General features: G+C 34.2%; 2 protein-coding genes across 3 annotated transcripts; both read right to left on the bottom strand.

Annotated features, from left to right (window-relative positions):
- Positions 1–1,020: 1,020 nt before the first annotated feature.
- On the bottom strand, positions 1,021–8,836 carry zp3d.2 (zona pellucida glycoprotein 3d tandem duplicate 2). 2 transcript variants are annotated; one of them, NM_001162847.1, is made up of 8 exons: positions 8,224–8,796; positions 6,221–6,336; positions 5,997–6,100; positions 4,269–4,443; positions 1,906–2,017; positions 1,691–1,779; positions 1,516–1,589; positions 1,021–1,353 (listed from the first exon to the last, which is right to left on the bottom strand). In NM_001162847.1, the coding sequence occupies exons 1-8, from the start codon at positions 8,740–8,742 to the stop codon at positions 1,118–1,120; spliced, it is 1,425 nt and encodes a 474-aa protein (NP_001156319.1). In that variant the 5' UTR covers positions 8,743–8,796; the 3' UTR covers positions 1,021–1,117. The 2 variants fall into 2 exon arrangements, 1 of the variants encoding a protein (NP_001156319.1); XR_012391465.1 differs by lacking the exons at positions 1,021–1,353; positions 1,516–1,589; positions 1,691–1,779; positions 1,906–2,017 and adding an exon at positions 2,868–2,937 and having other exon boundaries at positions 3,210–4,443; positions 8,224–8,836.
- A 1,820-nt stretch (positions 8,837–10,656) lies between these two features.
- On the bottom strand, positions 10,657–19,270 carry zp3d.1 (zona pellucida glycoprotein 3d tandem duplicate 1). The gene is given in 9 exon segments (NM_199838.1): positions 10,657–10,863; positions 10,953–11,604; positions 14,083–14,153; positions 14,242–14,327; positions 14,841–14,952; positions 15,264–15,438; positions 15,537–15,640; positions 16,556–16,668; positions 18,640–19,270. Coding segments are annotated over 8 exon segments (1,800 nt in total). The 5' UTR covers positions 19,177–19,270; the 3' UTR covers positions 10,657–10,863; positions 10,953–11,002.
- Positions 19,271–20,956: the final 1,686 nt, after the last annotated feature.

Here is a 20,956-nt window from a genome sequence, read left to right on the forward strand (position 1 = left end):
AACTCATTGTCATGTTCAAGAAACCAGTTTGAAATGATTTGCGCTTTATGACAGCGCGTTATCCTGCTGGAAGTAGCCATCAGAAGATGGGTACACTATGGTCATAAAGGGATGGACGTGGTCAGCAACAGTACTCTGGTAGGCTGTGGCGTTAACACAATGCTCAATTGGTACTAATGGGCCCAAAGTGCGCCAAGAAAATATCCCCAACACCATTACACAACCACCAGCCTGAACCATTGATACAAGGCAGGATGGATCCATGCTTTTATGTCGTTGATTTTAAATTCTGACCCTACTATCCGAACGTCACAGCAGAAATCGAGACTCGTCAGATTAGTCAACGTTTTTTCAATCTTTTATTGTCCAATTTCAATGAGCCTGTGCCAATTGTAGCCTCCGTTTCCTGTTCTTAGCTGACAAGACTGAAACCCGGTGTGGTCTTCTGCTGCAGCCCATCTGCCTCAAGGTTGGACGTGTTGTGCATTCAGAGATGCTCCTCTGCATACCTCGGTTTTAATGAGTGGTTATTTGAGTTACTGTTGCCTTTCTATCAGCTTGAACCAGTCATTTCAGCCATTCTCTTGCAACAAGCAGTTGGACAGGTGTAGCTTATAAAGTGGCCAGTGAGTGTATAACAACATCCTGTCAAGCAAATTTACTCATTTTACAGCATATTGCGATACACTATATAAAAGGATCATACTGCAGAACCAAAATATTCACATTTTAATTCCTTTGCATATTTTATAATAAATTTGTATTTCCTTTTAGATATAAAGATTGTAAATGTTTTAATGAATGAGGCATGAATCAATATTTCAGCCATATTTTTGTTATTTTTACAAACATAACAGCAAATGTTAAGACACTTGCATTTATTACATACATTTATTTAATGACCTGATTTTCTCTTCCTGAGTAAACAACTTCCCAATGCACAATCACTAGCTCATTACCACCCGAAACTGATGCTAAAGCATATGCTGATGCATATATTGCTAAGAGAAAACATCCAAATTACAAACATGTGTGTCATGTATTTATTAGCATTTCGTGTGCATCTGTGAAATGTCTATAATCAAAGCATATTACAGTAGGTCCTTTTTTTGTTTGTTTAGTCCAGTCCAAATACCTCCTCAAATATTCTGCGGGGCTCCACAAACTTGCCTTTTTTCTCCACCACAGTCGAGGCCGGCGCAAAATGATGTGAATCAGTCTCAGCTGAGGTCAAAACCTGAACATAACCTGTTCCCACCTCATCTGGCGTGAATAGAGTTGTTTCCTCCTCCTCGACGAAGCCCAAATCAGGCTCCATGATCCAAGGATCACTGGTGATAACCTTACTGGACACTGTATATGGATTAATAAAAGAAGCAGACTAAACCTATAGCTGACAACAGGTAAAATGTGACAACTTTATAATTTCAACAAACACTATCGTATTTACTCAAAGCAATGCTATTTTTTTGCAGTCCAACAAAAAAAACAACTTTTAAAACTGAAGTTACTTACCAGACAGGTCATAAGACTGGCATGTAGAGTCACAGCAGAAACACACATTATTTGAACTGTGTAATTCTTCCCATCTAAAAAAAAAAAAAAAGAAAAAAAAAGAAAGAAAGAATGCAAATTAAAGGTAATTCACTATTGAAAATTGCTAAAATTACACATCCAGAACTCCACATACTGTTTTGTATTTTGGTTGTAAGTGCAGGACTTCGCAGTTGCTGTTGGGTTTAAACTTCCGATAGATATTTCACAATGCATGTAAAGATGCTGAAGATAAAAAAAAACATTAACATGCAACATTAAAAAAAACAGACCCTGCACTTATTCCTTAAGTGTGATGCCTGCTGTTGGTAAAATTGTACATGTTCTGTTTAGTTATAATGCTCGTTTTACCTTTCCTAATATTCCTTGAAACAGAAATGCATCCAAGGAAAACCGTACAACATTCCTTCGTCCACTTTGAATGAATCTGGACCACCTACTGCTCTTGCTTTCAGTCATGCACCTGCAATAAAAAGAAAGAGTAATAATTTTACATCTGTAAAGCATGAAGCAGTTAAAAAAAAAAAAGCTTTTTTCTTAATGGACACAGTTCAAACATACAGACAGACTTTCAGACGATATAAAAAGAAACCAAATGAAAGGTAGGTTTGAATGTGTACTTCAACAATTGCTAATGCTTTAACTAGTGTTTTTTTAATATAAATATTTAATTTAGGCATGCCCAAGTCCTTCATCAGTAGTCCACATCTGATTTGAAGTCTTAAATTACTGATGTCAGAGTCAAGTTTAGAGTATTTGTCAAATCGGGATCAAAAATTTCATGGCTCATATTCAAATATTCTACATTGTCTAGCACACACGCGCACATCTATATTTTCAAAAAGTTACACCAGAGCAAGACTATGCAATTTGGTGCAAGATGCATATGCAAGAAGGATTTCTGACTGCTTGTAATGTAAATTGATGTGATTTTACAGCTGACTATCATTTGTTTTTAATTCCCCACAACTAAATATCTTAGTAAGATGATGCTTCAATGCTTTTTTACATGTTCAAATGCTGTAGTTTTGTTGTAAGGTGTAAAATATATGAAGAAATATAATACAACTATGAAAACGTATACTTTTCACTTCAGTCCAAAGGTTAATTCTCAAACATTACTTACAAAATAACATTTTATCCTGAGGGTTACTTTGCAAAATTATGAAAGATTTTACAGCAAAAAGGCGTACCATATTTGTGTCCGATGTGGTCACACTTACAAACACAGAGCATTTAAATGAGACTTAATGAAATTTACTTTATATTTTGCTAAAGAAATAAGCAAATACTGGTTATGATGCTTCTAATACCTTGCACTGGGTTTTGTTCCTTTAAATCTGCGATGATCCAGTCTCAACTTTCTTTTGCCGTGGCTATGAACTTTAGGACATACAGCCTATTACTGGTGATCAGAAAACTCACCCAAAACAACAGGATTAACTTCCATAAAAACAAAACACACATTCTGGTGATCTGCTGAACCATAAAGTCTAGTAATAACCTCCAACACTAGAGAAATGTATTTCCAAGTTGTTCAAAATTCACTTCAACAATAGCAAAGCTCTCAGGAAATTTACAGTGAAGACTATCACTACTACACATCAGGACAGGACGTGTTAATCATTCAAAACGTATGTGAAGATGAAGTGTACCTGATCGCAGAAAGTGATGTACATCTCAGGAATTAACACATGACATCCATGATATTTGTGTCATAAACATGGTAGATCGCACATGGTCCTCGCATGTTTCTTATAGAAAGACCCATGAGGGAAAGTTTGCTCTTAAAAAGCAACACATAAATGTCAACAAACACAAAAAAAAAGATCCCAGGGCATTTCTGGACAGATCGTTCATCACAGTGATCTGTAGTACGGCTGAGAGACGATATGTTAATCAAATTAGATTACAAATCAGCATTAAACTATACACGCTTGCATTTGTATGACCCACAAGTAGCAGCATCCTCCATTTTATGTAGTGCAACTAAGAGTAAAACCTCAAAAGTTAAAGGGCTATTTTGAGCAGTATTCAAATACAGTAGCATATTAGGTCCAGTAAAGCAGCTAAAGCTCTGTACAGTTCAAAAACAAGGCGTATTAGTTCCTGTTATTAAGAACGTTTAAATTAAAATGTGCTTTTAAAAAAGTTAAAAATAGTAGGTTACTGTTCTTAAAAAGTAAACAAAAAAGAAAAAAAACTCCTGGTTTATTAGCACCTGGATATGTTGCCTGGACATCATAAATGTATGCCTTATGTCATCATATTCATATATAAATCATTTTTGATAATTTATTTAAATACATGAAGCATGTACATATGACATATTTGATTCATCCGCGTACCAATAAAAGGAAGCCGCGTACCATTAGTGGTACACATACCACAGTTTGAGAACCACTGGTTTAATATATAAACATTTTTATGCTCGAGTAAAACATTTTGGAAAAAATTACTTGACACCACAAGTTTTTTTTCTATAACAAATAGCATGTCTCCTAACGCTTACAAAAAAAGGTTTTTTTTTTGTAAAAACAATTACCATTTTTTTTATTAGTTAAACAATGGTAACCACAAATTAACCATAATTTTTCTACAATAATTGTTGTTCAAGCATGGCATTTGTGGTACTGGGCTCTTTACTTGCTAATAAATACAAAGATATTCTAATATGACATATTAGACCTTATAGAAATAAATGAAAGCATTACCCGTGGTTTTCAATGACTGTAAATCGTGGCATAGACAAATGAGAACTGCTGACAGTCACATAACAGGAATCCACAAACAGCCTCTCGTCCTCGGCAAGATGTGGTCCATCCGCCTGGAAGTACATTGGGTGACCAATGGTATACTCCTGTGTGGGGGACAACCTCCTCCACTTCTCTGAAAGAAAGCAGGTATGTCTTGTTAACGGAGGGTATTAACTAGGGCAACACAATATATCGTTTCAGTAAACTTGTATCTTCAAAGAATAATAATTTTACCTAATTATTATTACAATGAAGACTATACAGCAAAATTTTAGATTTCATTATTCAATTTCTGTACCTGAATACGGTTCGACTCTCTGGAAAACCAAAAAGCACTGTTTGTTTGACTCTTTTTCTTTTCTCTATTGTATAGTTTCCCCCTTACAACACAGGTGTCAAACTCAGTTCCAAAAGGGCCGCAGCCCTGCACAGTTTAGTTCCAACCCTAATTAAACACACCTGATCAAACTAATTGAGTCCTTCAGGCTTGTTTGAAACCTACAGGTAAGTGTGTTGGAGCAGGGTTGGAACTAAACCGTGCAGGGCTTCGCCCCTCCAGGAATTGAGTTTGACACCCCTACCTTAGAAAATAAACCCAATCCATCTAAATTAAGGATTTCTTTCCAAACAGAGCTATTCACGCTATCTGGTAAAATTATTCATAATCGCAATCTATTAAAAAAAAACAAAAAAATAAATAAAAATGTAATAAAAAAATACAATTTAAATGGAAAAAAATAAAATAAAACTAATGAGAAAAAAAAAAAAAAAAAAAATAATAATATATATATATATATATATATATATATATATATATATATATATATATATATATATATATATATATAAATAAAAACGCAGAGAAAATGTATTTTTTTTTGCAGTATCACTTTTGCAGTATCATGCAGCACTAGGATTAACCCTTGTGTACAGTTCTTCGACTACCTTTTCGTTATGTTGGGGCTGTTTTTGCACCATTAACTTCCATTAGAATTACATGTTTCCTGTTGGAAAAAGATAAAATCGATAATAATTTACTGTTGAACATTGGTTGGCACTATTAACCCTTTAGATCAGCCTGTGTAAAAAAAAAAGTTTCTGGCTTTTATTTGGAGTTCTATGGAGAATAACAGCAGATTGTAGTGTGTGTGTGCATGAATACACTCACTATGTTTACTACATTCTAAGAACTAAGGTGCTAATTTAGATTTTCTCAGACATATCAAGTTTACAAAGGTCTCTCTTATACTGTCTTACACACACTATATTGCATATAAAAGCCAGACACTATGCGTTTTTTGCACTACAACTGTTGATCAACAATAAAAATAGCTAATTTTATGTCATCCCGACAGGAAAAACCACCAACAATCAAGAATGTATGATATATATAATATATGGTGTCATGGCTTTGCAATCAAAAAATATATTTTAATGGAAGTCAATGGGGCAAAAAACAGCCACTAACATAACAAATTTATGTTTATGCCCAGTGTATTGTTGCTTTTGAAAACTTTCAAAGCATTTTCCCAAAAAAATGTCAAAATATTGTTACCAAAAATCATTCCATTTGCTGAAACACAGAGAAAGTTGTGGCCAAATCGAGACTCAAAAATCACCCCAGAGTGAATATAAACATCCCCAATAGCACACAAGTGTTAACTTCATTGGTCAAACCACATTTACCGTCACGAGGGGTGAGGATGACACTGTCCACCACTCTCAGGGGCTTGAAGTGGTGTTGATGTCTGACTTGAGGTACATAACCAATTTTGTATGAGTAATGATATCTGGAAACAAAGAGGAGATGTGCAAAACTCACAGAAACGTATTTAACACATTGCTAGAATATTTTCACAATCAATGCAATATTTAATATTTAAATGAGCATTAGATTATAGTAGTTTTACCTGTTAAAGTGACACTCAACGGGGACTGAGAAAGGCACAGAGCGGCGAATTGGCCCCTGGTCCATCACTGGAGAGTAGTGCAGCATGTTGGAATATGTTACTCTATTGTTTATTAACTGCAATACAAAAATACAAAAGTTCAATGCAAATGTATTACTTGAATATGAAAGTCGTTCCAGTTAAGCGATAATTTTTCCTTCTACTATATTTCAGATTATTTTAGGCAATATTTTTTACATTTACAACCAACAATTAAAAAGCTTTTTACAATTAAAATAGTGATACTTTCTTCACAATGGGTTGACAATTCATCGTGGGTATACTGACTTTTTTCCTGTACATTCATAAACCCTGGGTAAACTTCCTAATTAGCATATTAATGTGCTCATTTGCATAGTCCAGTTGTCAGTGGCACTGATTGGACGAAGGACAATGTCTACAGCAAACAAAACTTCACAATACTAAATAGTTTTTTCTACAGCATAAATTGCGTCACCTAACATGAAAATTAACTATGATTCTAGTAGTTAAACCATGGAAACCACAAATTATTCACAATTTTTCTACAATGAGCACAGTTTAATTCTTAAGTAATGTTGGGGATGCATTTATCCACTCTGGGGTGATTTTGATTCTTGATTTGATCATAACTTTTTCTTGTTCAGCTAGCGAAATGATTTTTGGTGACTAATCTTATTTTGGAAAAAAAAAAATTCTTTGGACTTTTTTTTTTTTAACTCGATACACTAAATTTACTATCCTGTTGTTATGTATGAAAACATCCACTAAATTAAACTGCTGTAAAAACTCATCACTATTTTTTACAATTTGTTTTTGCTTAAATCTGTTAAAACAACCTCAGTTCTGAAAAAAAACTACTAAAATGCTAAGAAAATTTCAGGATTTTAACACTTCAATTGCCAAATTAATAAACATCACTGATTTGGGGCGAAAAATACACAAAATTGCATATTTTCAATATGAAAAGTAATTGTGGGCTGGATTTGTTTAAACCTTTGATCACAGTCATGAGCATGTGAAACATCATTGCATTTAATGCAAGTTTTTAATTGATTTTCTTTTTTTTCTCTCCCTAATTTACTGTTGGTGGCTGTTTTTAACCCCCTTGACCTTCATTATAACCACTTTTTTTTTTTTTTTTTTTGCTTACAAAACCATGACACCATATAATCATGCATTTTTGATTGCTGGTGGTTTTCCCTGTCGGGAAGGTAAAGGTAGAATTGGTCTTTTACTGTTGATCATCCGTTGGCACTTGGCACCATTAACCCTGTGCAAAAAAAAAGTTTAGTTTCGGGATTTTATATGGAGTATAACAGCAAATTAAAGTGTGTGTAAAGAGTGACCTTTATGCACTTACCTTGATGTGAAAATAAAAAGTATCTCAGCTCTCTGAACTACATCGAGTAAATAAAAACAAAGACTGTCTAGTAATGCACCATCAAATGTGGTCATGATAGAAGTCAATGGGGCAAAAACAGCCGCCCACAATAAATTGAGTAAAAAAATGAAAATCTGAGAATGCAAAGCCAATGTTGTTTCTAATCGTTTACATGCCCAAGACTGTGATAAAATGTAAAAACAATTCAGTCCACAATAGCTTTTATATTGAAAATACGTCAATTAGTTTTTTTTAACCAAATCAGTAACATCATTAATGAATTTGGCAATTAGAGAGTTAAAGTCCTGTAATTTTCTAAGCAATTAAGCAGTTTTGATAAGGACTGAGGTTGATTTAACAGATTTAAGAAAAAAAAAAAAAAAAAAAAATATATATATATATATATATATATATATATTTATCTGATGCTTTTTACAGCAGTTTAATTCAGTGAATGTTTTCATCGCTAACATAACAAATGGGTAGTAAAATTGAACAACAAGGGTTAACGGTGTTACTAGTAACTTAATAAAATGGTGCTTGTGTATTTTATATTCCCGCATCATTCTCTAAATTAAAAAATAAAAGGGTTTAAACACACCTTTCTCTCACTGGCACACTGATCCATGTCGTAAATAAACACATGATGGCTCTTTGTAGTCTTGCTGATGTCGCATGTTCCCAGTTTTAACTCGTACTGAACACCACCGACTCCTAACATGTGTTTGTTGACTTTAACGATCATTTTCGTCAACTGACACACGACGTGCACTCCGTGTGCTCGTTCGCGGCGTCGGGAGCTCGCACCCTCTGTCGCGGGGGCGCGCGGGATGAAGAGTTTCTTTAACCCTTCGGGCACTTGCTCAAAGCCTGATCCAAACTTAGGAGAAAATTGTTCCTTGTCCACAAGCGGGATTCTGGAATGCAGGAAAATGGGTAGTTGTAAATATGGCGGTTGGAGACGCTTGACGGCAGGTCCTTCAGGATCTTCTTCAAATCTGAAGTCCAGATCTGAGGTTGAATTTCTTGATTGATTTTTTAGCGTCGCTCGAGATGAGGAGATAAAGACAAATAAAAGTATTATTAAGAGGAAATGAAGCTTCATATCTTTGAATCGCATCAAGGAATTCACTCAACCAGTGTTGGCAACCTTGATACGTTTTCCATCGCTGTGACTGGTAATTAACGCACCTGTCGTTAATAGAGTGCGAATCAAGATTCATTTCCGCGAATCGGTTCTTTTGAACAGGTCTCAAAGACCATTTTTGTACGTCCTCGCGTATGAGTCTGACATTAGGTTATTTTTTTACCGTGCGTGTTTAACATTTTCTGCGTGTTATAGCTGTTTTAATAGATTTTCAATTTGTCATTTATTATTATTTTGAACAGTTTTGCCTCCCAGCAAGACGGTCGATGGTTTGAGTCCTGGCTGGGTCAGTTGGCGTTTCTGTGTGAAGTTTGCATGTTCTCCCCATGTTAGTGTGGGTTTCCTCCGGGTGCTATACGCTATAGGTCAGTGGGTCCCAACCTTTTTTTTTTTTTTTTTTTTGCCTGAGACCCCCTTTTCCCCCAGAAAATATTGTAAGGCCCCACTCCACATTTAATGATAACATCACTCATAAGTTTGAAGTAGGTATGTTAAAAAAACGGTTTGTTTCTTACTATATCTAGATATGTTTATGTATAAATAATAGCCTAATGTAAAATATGTAAGCAAAAAAACAGTAGGTCGTTTGTATTGGGTACATCTTGAGGAGTTATCTGCAAAATTTAATTAAAAAAATTAATTTAAAAAATTATTTGGACAGTCTCATGCATTCATTAGCAAGAACTTTGGCGCAGATAATGCACTGTGGCTGGGTCAGGGACTCTTTGCTTCAAGAAAATGAAATAAAACCATAGTTCAGGTAACTGGCTTGGTGTTTCCAGTATAGCGCTGTGATAAAAAATGTTTGGAGCTTCTTCACCTAGGTCCAGTACGCTTAGGTCATTACTATTAGATGCTGAAGGTGAATCAGTGAGACTTTGTCTTTTTTGTGGAGTACGAATTACAAATTTGTCCATTTTTTTTTCATCTGCCAGGATCAACACAGATGTTAATGCAGGAACATGTCTTCTTGGTGAAATCAGGTTGGCGGTAGGGCAACAAAACATGTTTTACCAATATGTATATATAATTTTCATAAAAGTAATTTAAAGCGTCAATTTGCCTGCAATTTTTAGGTATACAAAATAACTTTCAAGAGTTCATACTTAGTTGATGATTGATTATAAGCAAGTTTGGCATGCTGTCCTGGAAAAGAGCCCCGAGTTCAAAAGGGTCCTTGAGCCCTGGGCTCCCTCCCGTTTGCAGGGCGAGAGGGTAGCTTTGAGCTCAGGTAGATCTCGACAATTCCCCCTTTTTGATCAGAGCTGATTATTTAAATGATTGCTATAAAGAGATAAGCTGCAGGATGGGAGTTTGTCTGTAGTGCTAAATTTAGACCAATTCACTTGTAGTGCATGTTTTTGGAATGCGGGAGGAAACCGGAGAACCTGGGGGAAACCCACGCGAGCACGGGAAGAACATGCAAACTTCGCACAGAAACAACAGCCGGCCTGTTAAAGGACTAGAAATTCTTGCTGTGAGGCAAGAGTGCTAACCACTGGGCCACCATGCCACCCTATGAAGAGAAAGGAGGAGTAGGGGTGGAAGAGGGGATTTTTCAAATTAAAGATGACAAGTGAGAAACCCTGGCTCTTTATAGTGGGTTAGGGATCGTCTGATTGGTGGATCATACATAGTTAATGCAGAACCAGCTGTGTTCAATCATAATCACGTGATCCTCTCAAAATTAGTTAATAATGAACTTCACTTAACGAATGTATGTTGATATACAGTAGACACCAAAAGCAGAATCGCATCTTCAAGAGCAAGAAACCTGCATTTTCTTTTGAAATAGAGTTCAAATATAGCCTGAGATTTACTTACAAAACAAAAATTGCTCATTCAGTGGGAAGCATTAAAGCGGGCAAAAGACATATGATCAGAAAAAAAGATTAAATCAGATGTGTTTTAATATTCAGATAAGACTAGATGCAAGTACTGTACATTGAAGAATTCCATATGCATGGGTTACAATGCAGACAAAATGCCTATTATATCACACAGCTCTGTATTAATTTGATCCATAACCACAACACCCACTTTAAGAACGTTGCTGAGATCTTTTGCCACACAGATCCAACTCCATAAATGATCCTAAAATAGAAATAAACAACATATGTAAAAATTATTAAGGATTTCATAAACTGGCAGCTAAAATCATATTAAAATAATACCTTACACACCCTGGAATGATCTCAGATGTCAGTCCTCCATTTTCTACATATTGAGTTTGTTAAGGTCCATCTTTGTTCCACTCCGCTGGTTCTTGTTTGGCATTTAAAAACAGCTCTTCATCCAACACCATTTGTGACTGTACCGTACTTTGTACCTGCAAGTCTTTAAAGTCCATCTCATCTTTGGTAATGTTAACCATTTTATTTATTCCACTTTTGCTGGACATTTTAACATCTTCCAAAAGCTCTCCCATCACACCAGCTCCACTTCTGCTCCTGGGTCTTCCAGCAACTTTCCCAATCTTTAAAACTCTACCCATCTCTTTCCCATCAGACTCCACATGTCCAGAATGAACGGACTCTGTAGCAGTAATTTCCTTACTCCCAACAATTACCTCAACATCCTCATCCAAATGCATAACACTCATCTTCTTGTTTTCCTTTGTTACTTCTGTTTGTTCTTCAATATCACTCACAATCTCCAAAGTGTCACCATCATCATCTTTCTCTTCATCGATTCCTGTAGCGCTCTTGAACTTCTTCTCTGGGCCCCCTTTAATATTGACCCATCCTCCTTTAATGTTTAATAAGTTTTGTTGACTACGGTCCAAAATCCAGGGTTTGCTTGATATCAGAGATTGTGTCATACTGGGAAAATAAGCTGTTGTAGAAGCAAAAGATGTAATGTTTTCAGTTTACACACAGACAGTCGACACAACGAGACTTGTTCCAGTTTACACCTGCTGTTAAAAATCTCTTTTGACCACATTTGACCATTTTTTTTCTAGATTTTATTGAGTTAAAAAAAAAAACGTTGTTTTTTAATAGCGCTTTTACAATGTAGATTGTGTCAAAGCAGCTTTACATAGAAGATTGTAGTGAATTGAAACAGTGTCAGTGCAGTTGATGGTCTATTAAGGATTGTGATGAGATTTTTACGTTGTTTTTGTTAAGAAATCTTCAATGATGAAATACATGACTGGAAAATATTTTACTATTTTTTTTTACTTAGAAATCAACTTGTAATGAATGTTATTTCTATATACTTCTATTTTAATGAATTCTATGCAGTAAAGGACATGCAAACACTGCTAATTATTTTGCTAATATATAAATGGATGAATAGATTTTTATTCAACTGAATAAAAAAAAAAAAAAAAAAAAAAAAAAAATCACAAAACGTAGAACCATTCAGGAGCTTTTTTTAAATCAATTGTAATAAATGTTATTTTACATTTATTTTAATGAATTGTGCCATAAAGGACATGCAAACGCTGCTATATATTTAGCTATAAACTCTACTGACTGGCTTCTCCACTGTGCAGTTTCACATGAGAATCGAATTCCTTTCCATAAATTAAACTTTAAAAAAAAAAACTGCATGTAATCATGTTATTTTGGGGCTTTAAACTTTCATTCAGCAACAGCTTCTGTTTATGGACAGCATAAATTTGTATCAGTGATGGTGATAATGACGACGACGGCTGTACAGTATGTGTCTCCAGGAGTTCACTGTGTGTGTGTGTGTGTGTGTGTATGTGTGTGTGTGTGTGTGTGTGTGCGCGCGCACTCTAGGATGTGACTGTGGTCCTTTACCGACTCGATGAGTGCAGAGAAGTGTCAAACAGCTGGGTGTGTAAGGCTTATCTTTGTTGCAAAATGCAGCTATAAGTCCTACACAATGGTAATAGTTTGATTACGGTGTTTACATGTCTGTACTGCACTATAATGCAACTATAATGCACAATAATGCAACTGAAAAAGGAATACTCCACATGTCTTAATTCCATTAGCGTTTAAGTATAGTAATGTCGTTTATATATAGCGACGTTGTTCCCATCACTGGAAATAAATCTGCACAATTTACATAGGACTTTGATTGCTGAAAAGTTATATGGAGAGATGCAGCTTTGGTTTGTGCTTCGAAAGCCTTAAAACAATGAGCGCTGTGGGTAAGAGAACATTGCCTTTTACAGTATCAACTGATTATTTAAACCAACAATGCAATCTGCTTAAGTCTCCAGAAGTGGTGCAAATTGGACAAGAGATTTCCTCAAAGTATTTCAGACCCAGTTTACACCTGTATTTAAATTTGTTTAAATTAAGATTGGTGTACACCTTAAAAGTCATAGTTTTTCCATAGCAGAAAAAACAAATACTACGAAAATTAATGGCTACTGGTTTCCACCATTATTCAGTATATACCTTCTTGTGTGTCAAGTCAAGTAAATTACATTATTATACTTTTTAAAACTGTCCCTTTAAAGGTCTCGAGAGATGCTTTAAAACATGATTTTTTTTTTAATTCAATGACAATCTCAACGGAAAAAAATGAAGAGAGTGGGATAGAGTAGCTCCTTCCCTGTAAGATAAACAGCCAATAGCATTTTGTTTATATCACAGCTCCGCCAGTGAGAGTGGTTGAGATCAAAAGTGTAGATGTTAATAACTGATAATGGTTGGGTTTAAGGTTGGGGTAGGTGTAGAATTTAAGAACTGATGATGGTTGAGTTTAGGGTTGGGGGAGGTCTAGATCAGGGGTCATCAAACTTGTTCCTGGAGGGCCGGTGTCCTGCAGATTTTAGCTCCAACCCTAATCAAACACACCTGAACAAGCTAATCAAGGCCTACTAGGTATACTTGAAACATCCAGGCAGGTGTGTTGAGGCAAGTTAAAGCTAAACCCTGCAGGGACACCAGCCTTCCAGGACCGGGATTGATGACCCCTGGTCTAGATGATAATAACAGATGATGGTAGTGTTTAGAGTTGATGAAGGTGTAGATGTTAATAACTGTGATGGCTATGTTGATAATAACGGATCTACAGCGCCATCTTGCCAACAACATAGTTTTGTTATGTGGGTCTCCATAACTTCAAGTTACACCTCTAACGTACTACAAGTTACGGCCCTTCATGTTACACCAGTTTTCGCAGTCCGCAGGCCTTACTTAAAGTACTTTCCCATTTAGGTGGAAGTGAATTTGTGTGTTTATATCAGTTTTATATTTTCTTAACGTGTATTTTGTCGTGATTTTGGAGCAAGCTAGCTTATAGATATCCTTAAATTTTGTTTATTTATTTTTTATTTCACGAGACCTTTAATACCAGGTGTAGACTTGACCTCTGATGTCTACTTACAGTCTGCTTTAATGTCACATGTGGAATCACAGCAATCGCAGACAGATGCATCGCTGTAAAGTTCTTCCCACCTGTTAGTACAAGATAATAAAGAGTAAATCAAGTTAGAGTGCATTTACAAAATCTGTTAAATAAAATGTGAGAAATACAAAAATGTACCTCCACTCTGCATTGTTGTAGGTACAGGACTTTGCTGTGGCACTAACTAAATTGTGAACTGATACTCGGCAATGCAGGTAAAAGTGCTGCAAAATTAGGAGAAACCCAGTCAACACTGATACATTCACATGTGTGAATAAAGCCTAATTTTAACACTCACAAGGAGAGTGAATTCAGCACTGAAATGAGTAAAAAAATGCTAAACTTTTTTTAAAAAATTCAATGTCTGCGAATGCAAAATCATCAAATCAATCAAAGACTCTGTAGTAGTTAAATCAATATCTACTCTGATTCATAGCACTGTGATCTTTTTTAAGTGAGCAGCTCATGATCGCAGTGTTTTCCGTATTTTGGTAGCACAATGGTAAATAACTCACACAAATTCTCCATGTACTAGTGGTTCAAGTTTAAGCCTCTTTGAACATGCATTTGAAAATGTACCAAACATCTTTCCAAGCTAGTATCGAATATGGGGTTATAAACAAACATTTGCAGTCAGAATAAGATGTGCAACAATGAATAAACCAAATACCACTCACTAAATAATCAGTTAAAAGTGTGACAAGCTCCAGGTTCCTCATGTAAAATTAACACATTACCGTGTCAGTAACTTGGGGCAGTAAAAACGCATCCACTGAAAATCTTATAATGTGCGATTGTCTTTGGTGGAACTGGGAGAGACTGTCTTGTCTTCTGCTGTCCTCCATACACCTGAAAAGCAATTTTTTTTCAATATAAGTGTCAGTCAAAAAATATTATTTTATTTTATTTGTACTGCCACATCAGCACTTAACGATTATATAAAGGCAAGATCAGTACAAATAAAATATCCAATAAGAGATGATAAAACACTTAATTTACATTAAAACATTATACATAATTTCTCAGTTTGATAAATGATAAATAACATTGTTTCAGGAGATCCATTAGTAAAAAGTCCCATCAAAAAGCTCCCAGTATAATAATATTGCCTTCATCATTGCCCATGTCAAATAAAAGTTGTGTGCACCAATCAATCTTACCCATAATTAGAAATAACACTGTGTTGTGGAGTCGACTTTGGGTCTTTGGATGCTGTCGCGTAGCAGGAGTCAACAAAAATCCTTTCATTCTTGGACGTATGCGGAGCACAGACTTCAAAATACATGGGCTCCCCGAGCACAAAACTCCCATTTTCCTCAAGCCTTTCCCAGCGCTCTGGAGTTCAACAAAATTTAATAGACCGGTGGGCACCAATACCACACTGAGAGGTCAAACAAAACAGGAAATTATAGAGAAGGAGAGGAAAAGCTTACCATTACACACAAAAATACTGAACTTTGTCTTGCGTTCAAAAGTCTTGTGAAACACGTGTTCCCTCACCACAGGCAGGAAGCCCATTTTGTAGGAATAATGAAACCTGGAAATGGGAAAACAAATGGATAGTGAGATGCATTTCATTTACAAGACTTGAACTTAGGCCTGTCACAATAATCAATATATTGAATTATTGTGCAATACTTGAAGATACGGCTGCACGATATTGGAAAAATCGGACATTAAGATATTTAGTTTCTCTGCGTTATATACTGCAATATGAATACAATTTCACCAGATGACTTGAATAGCTCTATTTGGAAATAAATCAATAATTTACATCAATTGAAGTGATTTTGAAAGGATGTAAATCATGTATGTAAAACAATAAACAAATTGCAAGCAAATATTATAAAAGAGCAACGAAAAAAGTTAATCTTATTTGCTTTTCTATTGATTCAAACAGTTTTTAGGTACAGAAATTAAATAATGAAATGCAAAATAACTCTGTATAATCTTCATTGTAATAATTCAGTAAAATTATTCTTCAATAAAGTTACAAATGTACTTTTTTTTGTACCCGAATGCTTAAAACTCTCTTGAAATGCCTTTAAAACACACAAAATGATAAAGATTCACTCTGGTATGGTCACACATTGCAATGACTCCACAAATCTCATGTATTCTCAACTGTTGTGCTGTTCAACTAATCCCAACTAAACATTGCATTTCCTGCGATGTGACTATTATAAACACACACATTGTGCTATTGATGCGCTATTGATGCTGAAACTATATATTGTGCAGCCCTACCTGGAGATGAGCTCAATAATTTCTATCTTTAAGGCTATTTGCATTATTAAGCTGTTATATAATCATTATATAATCAGTGGCATAAAATTATCTCAAAATGACAATAATATTGCTTGTCACAACAATTTCTGTGACAATACATCACACAACAAAAATTCCTTATCGTGACAGGCCTACTTGAACTCTTGTCAGATGTATGGTTTACCGATTGTAAAGGCACTGGATGTCCAACGTAAGAGGCACAGCACGGATGACCGTTCCTTGAGGCTCTGGTGTGTAATACACAGTGTTGGAGTACACGATCTGGCCGTTCATCATCTGAGAAGGATCAAACATTGTTATACGGTAGGAAAAAATAAATGAATCAAGACGAATAAGTGCACATTAAGTTAATTTTGGTGGTGTCCAGAAGCTAAACACTTATAGATTTTCTTAATATGGAAATTAATTTTCAGTAACTAATAAACCTTTAAAAACAGAAAGATTGTGAGTGCTGAGGTTATTAATTGTAAATGCTTTTATTTAACCCATTGGTTTACATTTATTTAAATCATGCTAAACTCATGCATAAACACTACATTACCCATGATGTTGTACATAAATTCCCACCAATCAGACTGAACCTGAAAATATAGATTTATACCTCTGCACTCACTCACATGATCAAATTCATCTTACTACGCTCAACATAAATATATACAGTCAATTTCAAAATTATCCATACCCAAAAGTATCCATACACACATTCTGAAGGTGCACGAAGCATAATATAACACGACACAAGTGAAAACAAAGTGTATTTAAGTTGTACTTTTTTAGAGTAATTATCAAATTTTAATTGTACTATACTATATGGATATTAAATGTGTTATTTTGAATGCACTTCAAGCATGTTAATTGTTATTTTATATATACTAAGATTAACTTTAAGCTATTTGAAATATGTTGTAACATACTTAGTTGTGTTAAAATTGACATACTTTAAGTACAATTAAAGTGTACTTTTAAAAGTGTATTTTATTTAAAGTACATTTAAATTTTATATTTGAAATTGAAATACAGTTAAAGTATATTTTTTAACAGTTAAAATATATTTTAAGTTCAGATAAAGTGTATTTTAACCCAGCTGCAGTGCATTTTAAAACCAATTAAAGTATAAGCCCAGTTGAAGTATAGTTGAAATTCAGATAAAGTATTATTTAAGCACAGTTGAAGTGCGTTTGAAAACTAGTTCAAGTATTGTTTAAGCTCAGTGGAAGTATTTTAAGCCCTGTAGAAAAATATTTTAAGCTTCACATTAATGTGTTAATAATATACTTACTATACATTTGCAGAATACTACAAGACCTACTGTATTTCAACAATAGTTATCAAAATCATTTAGTAGAATGTATTTTAACTATATTAAAATATGCTGTAAAAGTTAAAAAATAACATGCATTTACTTTAAACAAACTCAAACTGGCACCAATTCACAATGTTCTTAGACAAAGTACACATGAAAAATACTTTATTAAAGAATAAAATTAGTTTGATTTACTCTTTTAAAATTAGTGTTTGCTGTAAATACATTAAAATGCATGAATAGTATGACTGAGTTCTAGCATATTTTTTTTAAAAAGTGCAATTATGTATATATATATATATATATATATATATATATATATATATATATATATATATATATTTTTTTTTTTTTTTTTTACCAATTGTACTTTTAGTATGCCTTATAATAAATACATTAAAATGCAAACCAACACATTTAGAATGCACTTTCAGGATGTTATTTGTTGTAATTGTGCTTTAAACATACTATCTACATTTTAGGTACATTGGTAAAATATTTAAGAGCACTTCTTTTTCACCTGGGTAGTGTTTGAACTTAAATAGTTTATAGAGGTAAAGTTGGTTATATATTTGCACATTCGTTTATCCCTTCATTCACAAGTCTCTATATTGTGTACCATGCTGCTTTGAATATTCGATCGGAATTAGCAGAAAAGTATGACTAAATTAACACTATCTAATTGACTGTGAACAATGTTGTACTTTGATAGTCATTGGCTGCTTACATGATTTGCCCTTTTTAGAATTTGCAAAGAATACTTGAATTATGAAACAATGTTATTAAGGAGATTGTCTGAATATCCGAATATAAAACTAACTTTACCTCATTAAATAGTTTGTTGAAATTGGTTTCCTTAATTGGTTTGAGTTACCTTAACTTTTTGCAGCTTTTTTTTTTTTTACAGTGTCCTTGACTTTATGAGGTTAACGTTCAGTACTTACCATTAACGAGCTATCACAGTCATTGAGGTCATAATGGAAATAAAAGAAGTAGTCGTCGAAACGAGAGACGGGACAGGTTCCCAGTTGAAAGGCAGACGGTGAACTCCTGAATCCGAGCAGACTCTTGTTCAGGCGCACAGAGACTTTCCTGTAGCCGCACCAGACCTCCACTCCCCGGGCGTTGCGCGCGGGAGACACCTGGACGCGCGGAGCGCTCACTGGAGGTGTTAAAATACTTGTCAACAGCCGCGGAAAGTGTCTATTCTCGGACACAGGTCTGAACAGCTCCATGTCAACTAAAGGAACCGGATAATCCTGGAACATTGGGAAAATATGATAGGGGGGCATAATCGGAGGATTCCTTATAAACTCGCTGCCTGCTCCAGTCCACGGCCTGACCGCGCCGAGCAGCTGCTCCGTGGACGCGACATCTCTATATGCTCGGTGACCCCCGGGAGCCTGAGCGTGAGTTTTGGCGAATTGCAGCAGTCCAAGAAAGTACAAACAACAAGAAAAATACAAACTCACGCGCTCCATGATTAATATTAACGCTTAAATGTGACATAAAGGGAGTCAAACGCCGCCGAGAGGAACGCTGAGGCGCGCGACCTGCGGACACCTGTTGATTGATGACGTCACGGCTAATTGCTCGCTCTTTTTTACTCGGGTATGAGCGACAGCTTACAAGGTAAATATTTCATTCATTAACACAAATTTGCGCAATGTATACCAAAATGCAATATCTTTTTATTAGAAATGGAAACTTTGAAGTGAACTTTTGAGGGATTTAATGTTAGATTTCATAAAGGAATTTTTCTCTGGTACAGATCCCCCGCTGTAGTCAATGATTGTACCCTAAGTTATTATTTTTGTTTTTATGTATATAAGTATTATGTAATAATTTTTTCTCCCCCACACCTGTTATATTTTTGCTTTATTATTTCCGGTTGTGTTTTTGCAATTCTTGTAATGTTCCTGAATATAGCATATATCTGAATTTATATTATTACTTTACGTAATGTTTCAAAGCTTATAATAATAATAATAAACTCGGGCATGGGAAATTTTACATTCACAGAGGTTCCTTAAATAAATCCAATCTTTATAGACGTCCTGTGTAAAATAGAACATTTAATTAAATCACTTAGATTAATTGAAAATAAGAAACTTGCTTCTTTCTTGAGCAAATATGAGACCGTCATGCTACTTGAATATTTACCTCTTTTTAATACAATATTTCTTTTAACTTTTACAAAACAATGTATTATTATTTTTATTATTTATGTATTGTATTGTGGTTTTGCTCCTTATCTTGTGTATCTAATGTGGTTATTGTGTAAAATAACTGTTATCTTTTACTGTATTCTATGTTGTATTATACAGTTTCTTGAAGTTAATTTAAAAAACTCGGGCAAGAGCTTTAATTATTAATTGCAACATTATGAAATGTTTACAATAACAAAACAATTAAAAAAATTGTGAAACTTCATAATGACTTTTTAAAGTGTTATAAAACTTGGCAGCTTTGCCTCTGTAATTCTTTTTAATACTTAGGCTTATTTTATATTTTTTAATTGTCTCTGACTTATGTACTAAATTTTTTTTAATTTTTTTTTTAATGAATTGTTTGAATATGCAGAAAACGAGCAATGAACGTAAATAGGCCTATATTTTCCTCATGTTGCTCAAGAAAAAAAATATATATATACACACACATTTATACACACATATAAATATATATACATACATACATACATTTATATATATATATATATATATATATATATATATATATATATATATATATATATATATATATATATATATATATATATATATATATTGTGGTTTATTTATTTCCAAAACTAAAAACTATATAACCTATATATATATATATATATATATATATATATATATATATATATATATATATATATATATATTAGTTATAAGTTATAGTTATGAATGGTTTAGATGCAAAAATCTAAGTGCCATCTAAAGTTTTTTTTTCTAAAATTAGCTTTTTTTCTGTATTAAATTCAGTATTTTCACTTTTATTGCAAATGATAGGTTATTTTCATCACTTTTAACATGAAATAACTGAACATAAACATAAGAGGCTGAGAAAAATTTTAAGTTTTTAAAAGATGTCTAAGAGACGTCTACACATAGTCGTTTTAGCCAAAAAGGCCAAATTCGGGCTTTCAATGAAAATCTAATAGACGTCTAAAAATAGGCCAAAACTAGACGTCGGCGTCAAATAGACAGAAATGAATGACTACACATATAAAGTATGTCTAATCTGGGCTATTCTTAG

The sequence above is a fragment of the Danio rerio genome, chromosome 16 (genome assembly GCF_049306965.1).
Source record: "Danio rerio strain Tuebingen ecotype United States chromosome 16, GRCz12tu, whole genome shotgun sequence".
Classification (NCBI taxonomy): Eukaryota; Metazoa; Chordata; class Actinopteri; order Cypriniformes; family Danionidae; genus Danio; species Danio rerio.

What these genes read in the sequence shown, in the direction of transcription:
- zp3d.2 (NM_001162847.1), bottom strand. Translation starts at nt 8,742, where the DNA reads ATGCGATTCAAAGATATGAAGCTTCATTTCCTCTTAATAATACTTTTA. An exon ending in GTTGAGTGTCACTTTAACAG is followed by an intron (nt 6,101 to 6,220) that starts GTAAAACTACTA and finishes CTTTGTTTCCAG; the next exon opens with ATATCATTACTCATACAAAA. An exon ending in CATCCTCACCCCTCGTGACG is followed by an intron (nt 4,444 to 5,996) that starts GTAAATGTGGTT and finishes GCTTTCTTTCAG; the next exon opens with AGAAGTGGAGGAGGTTGTCC.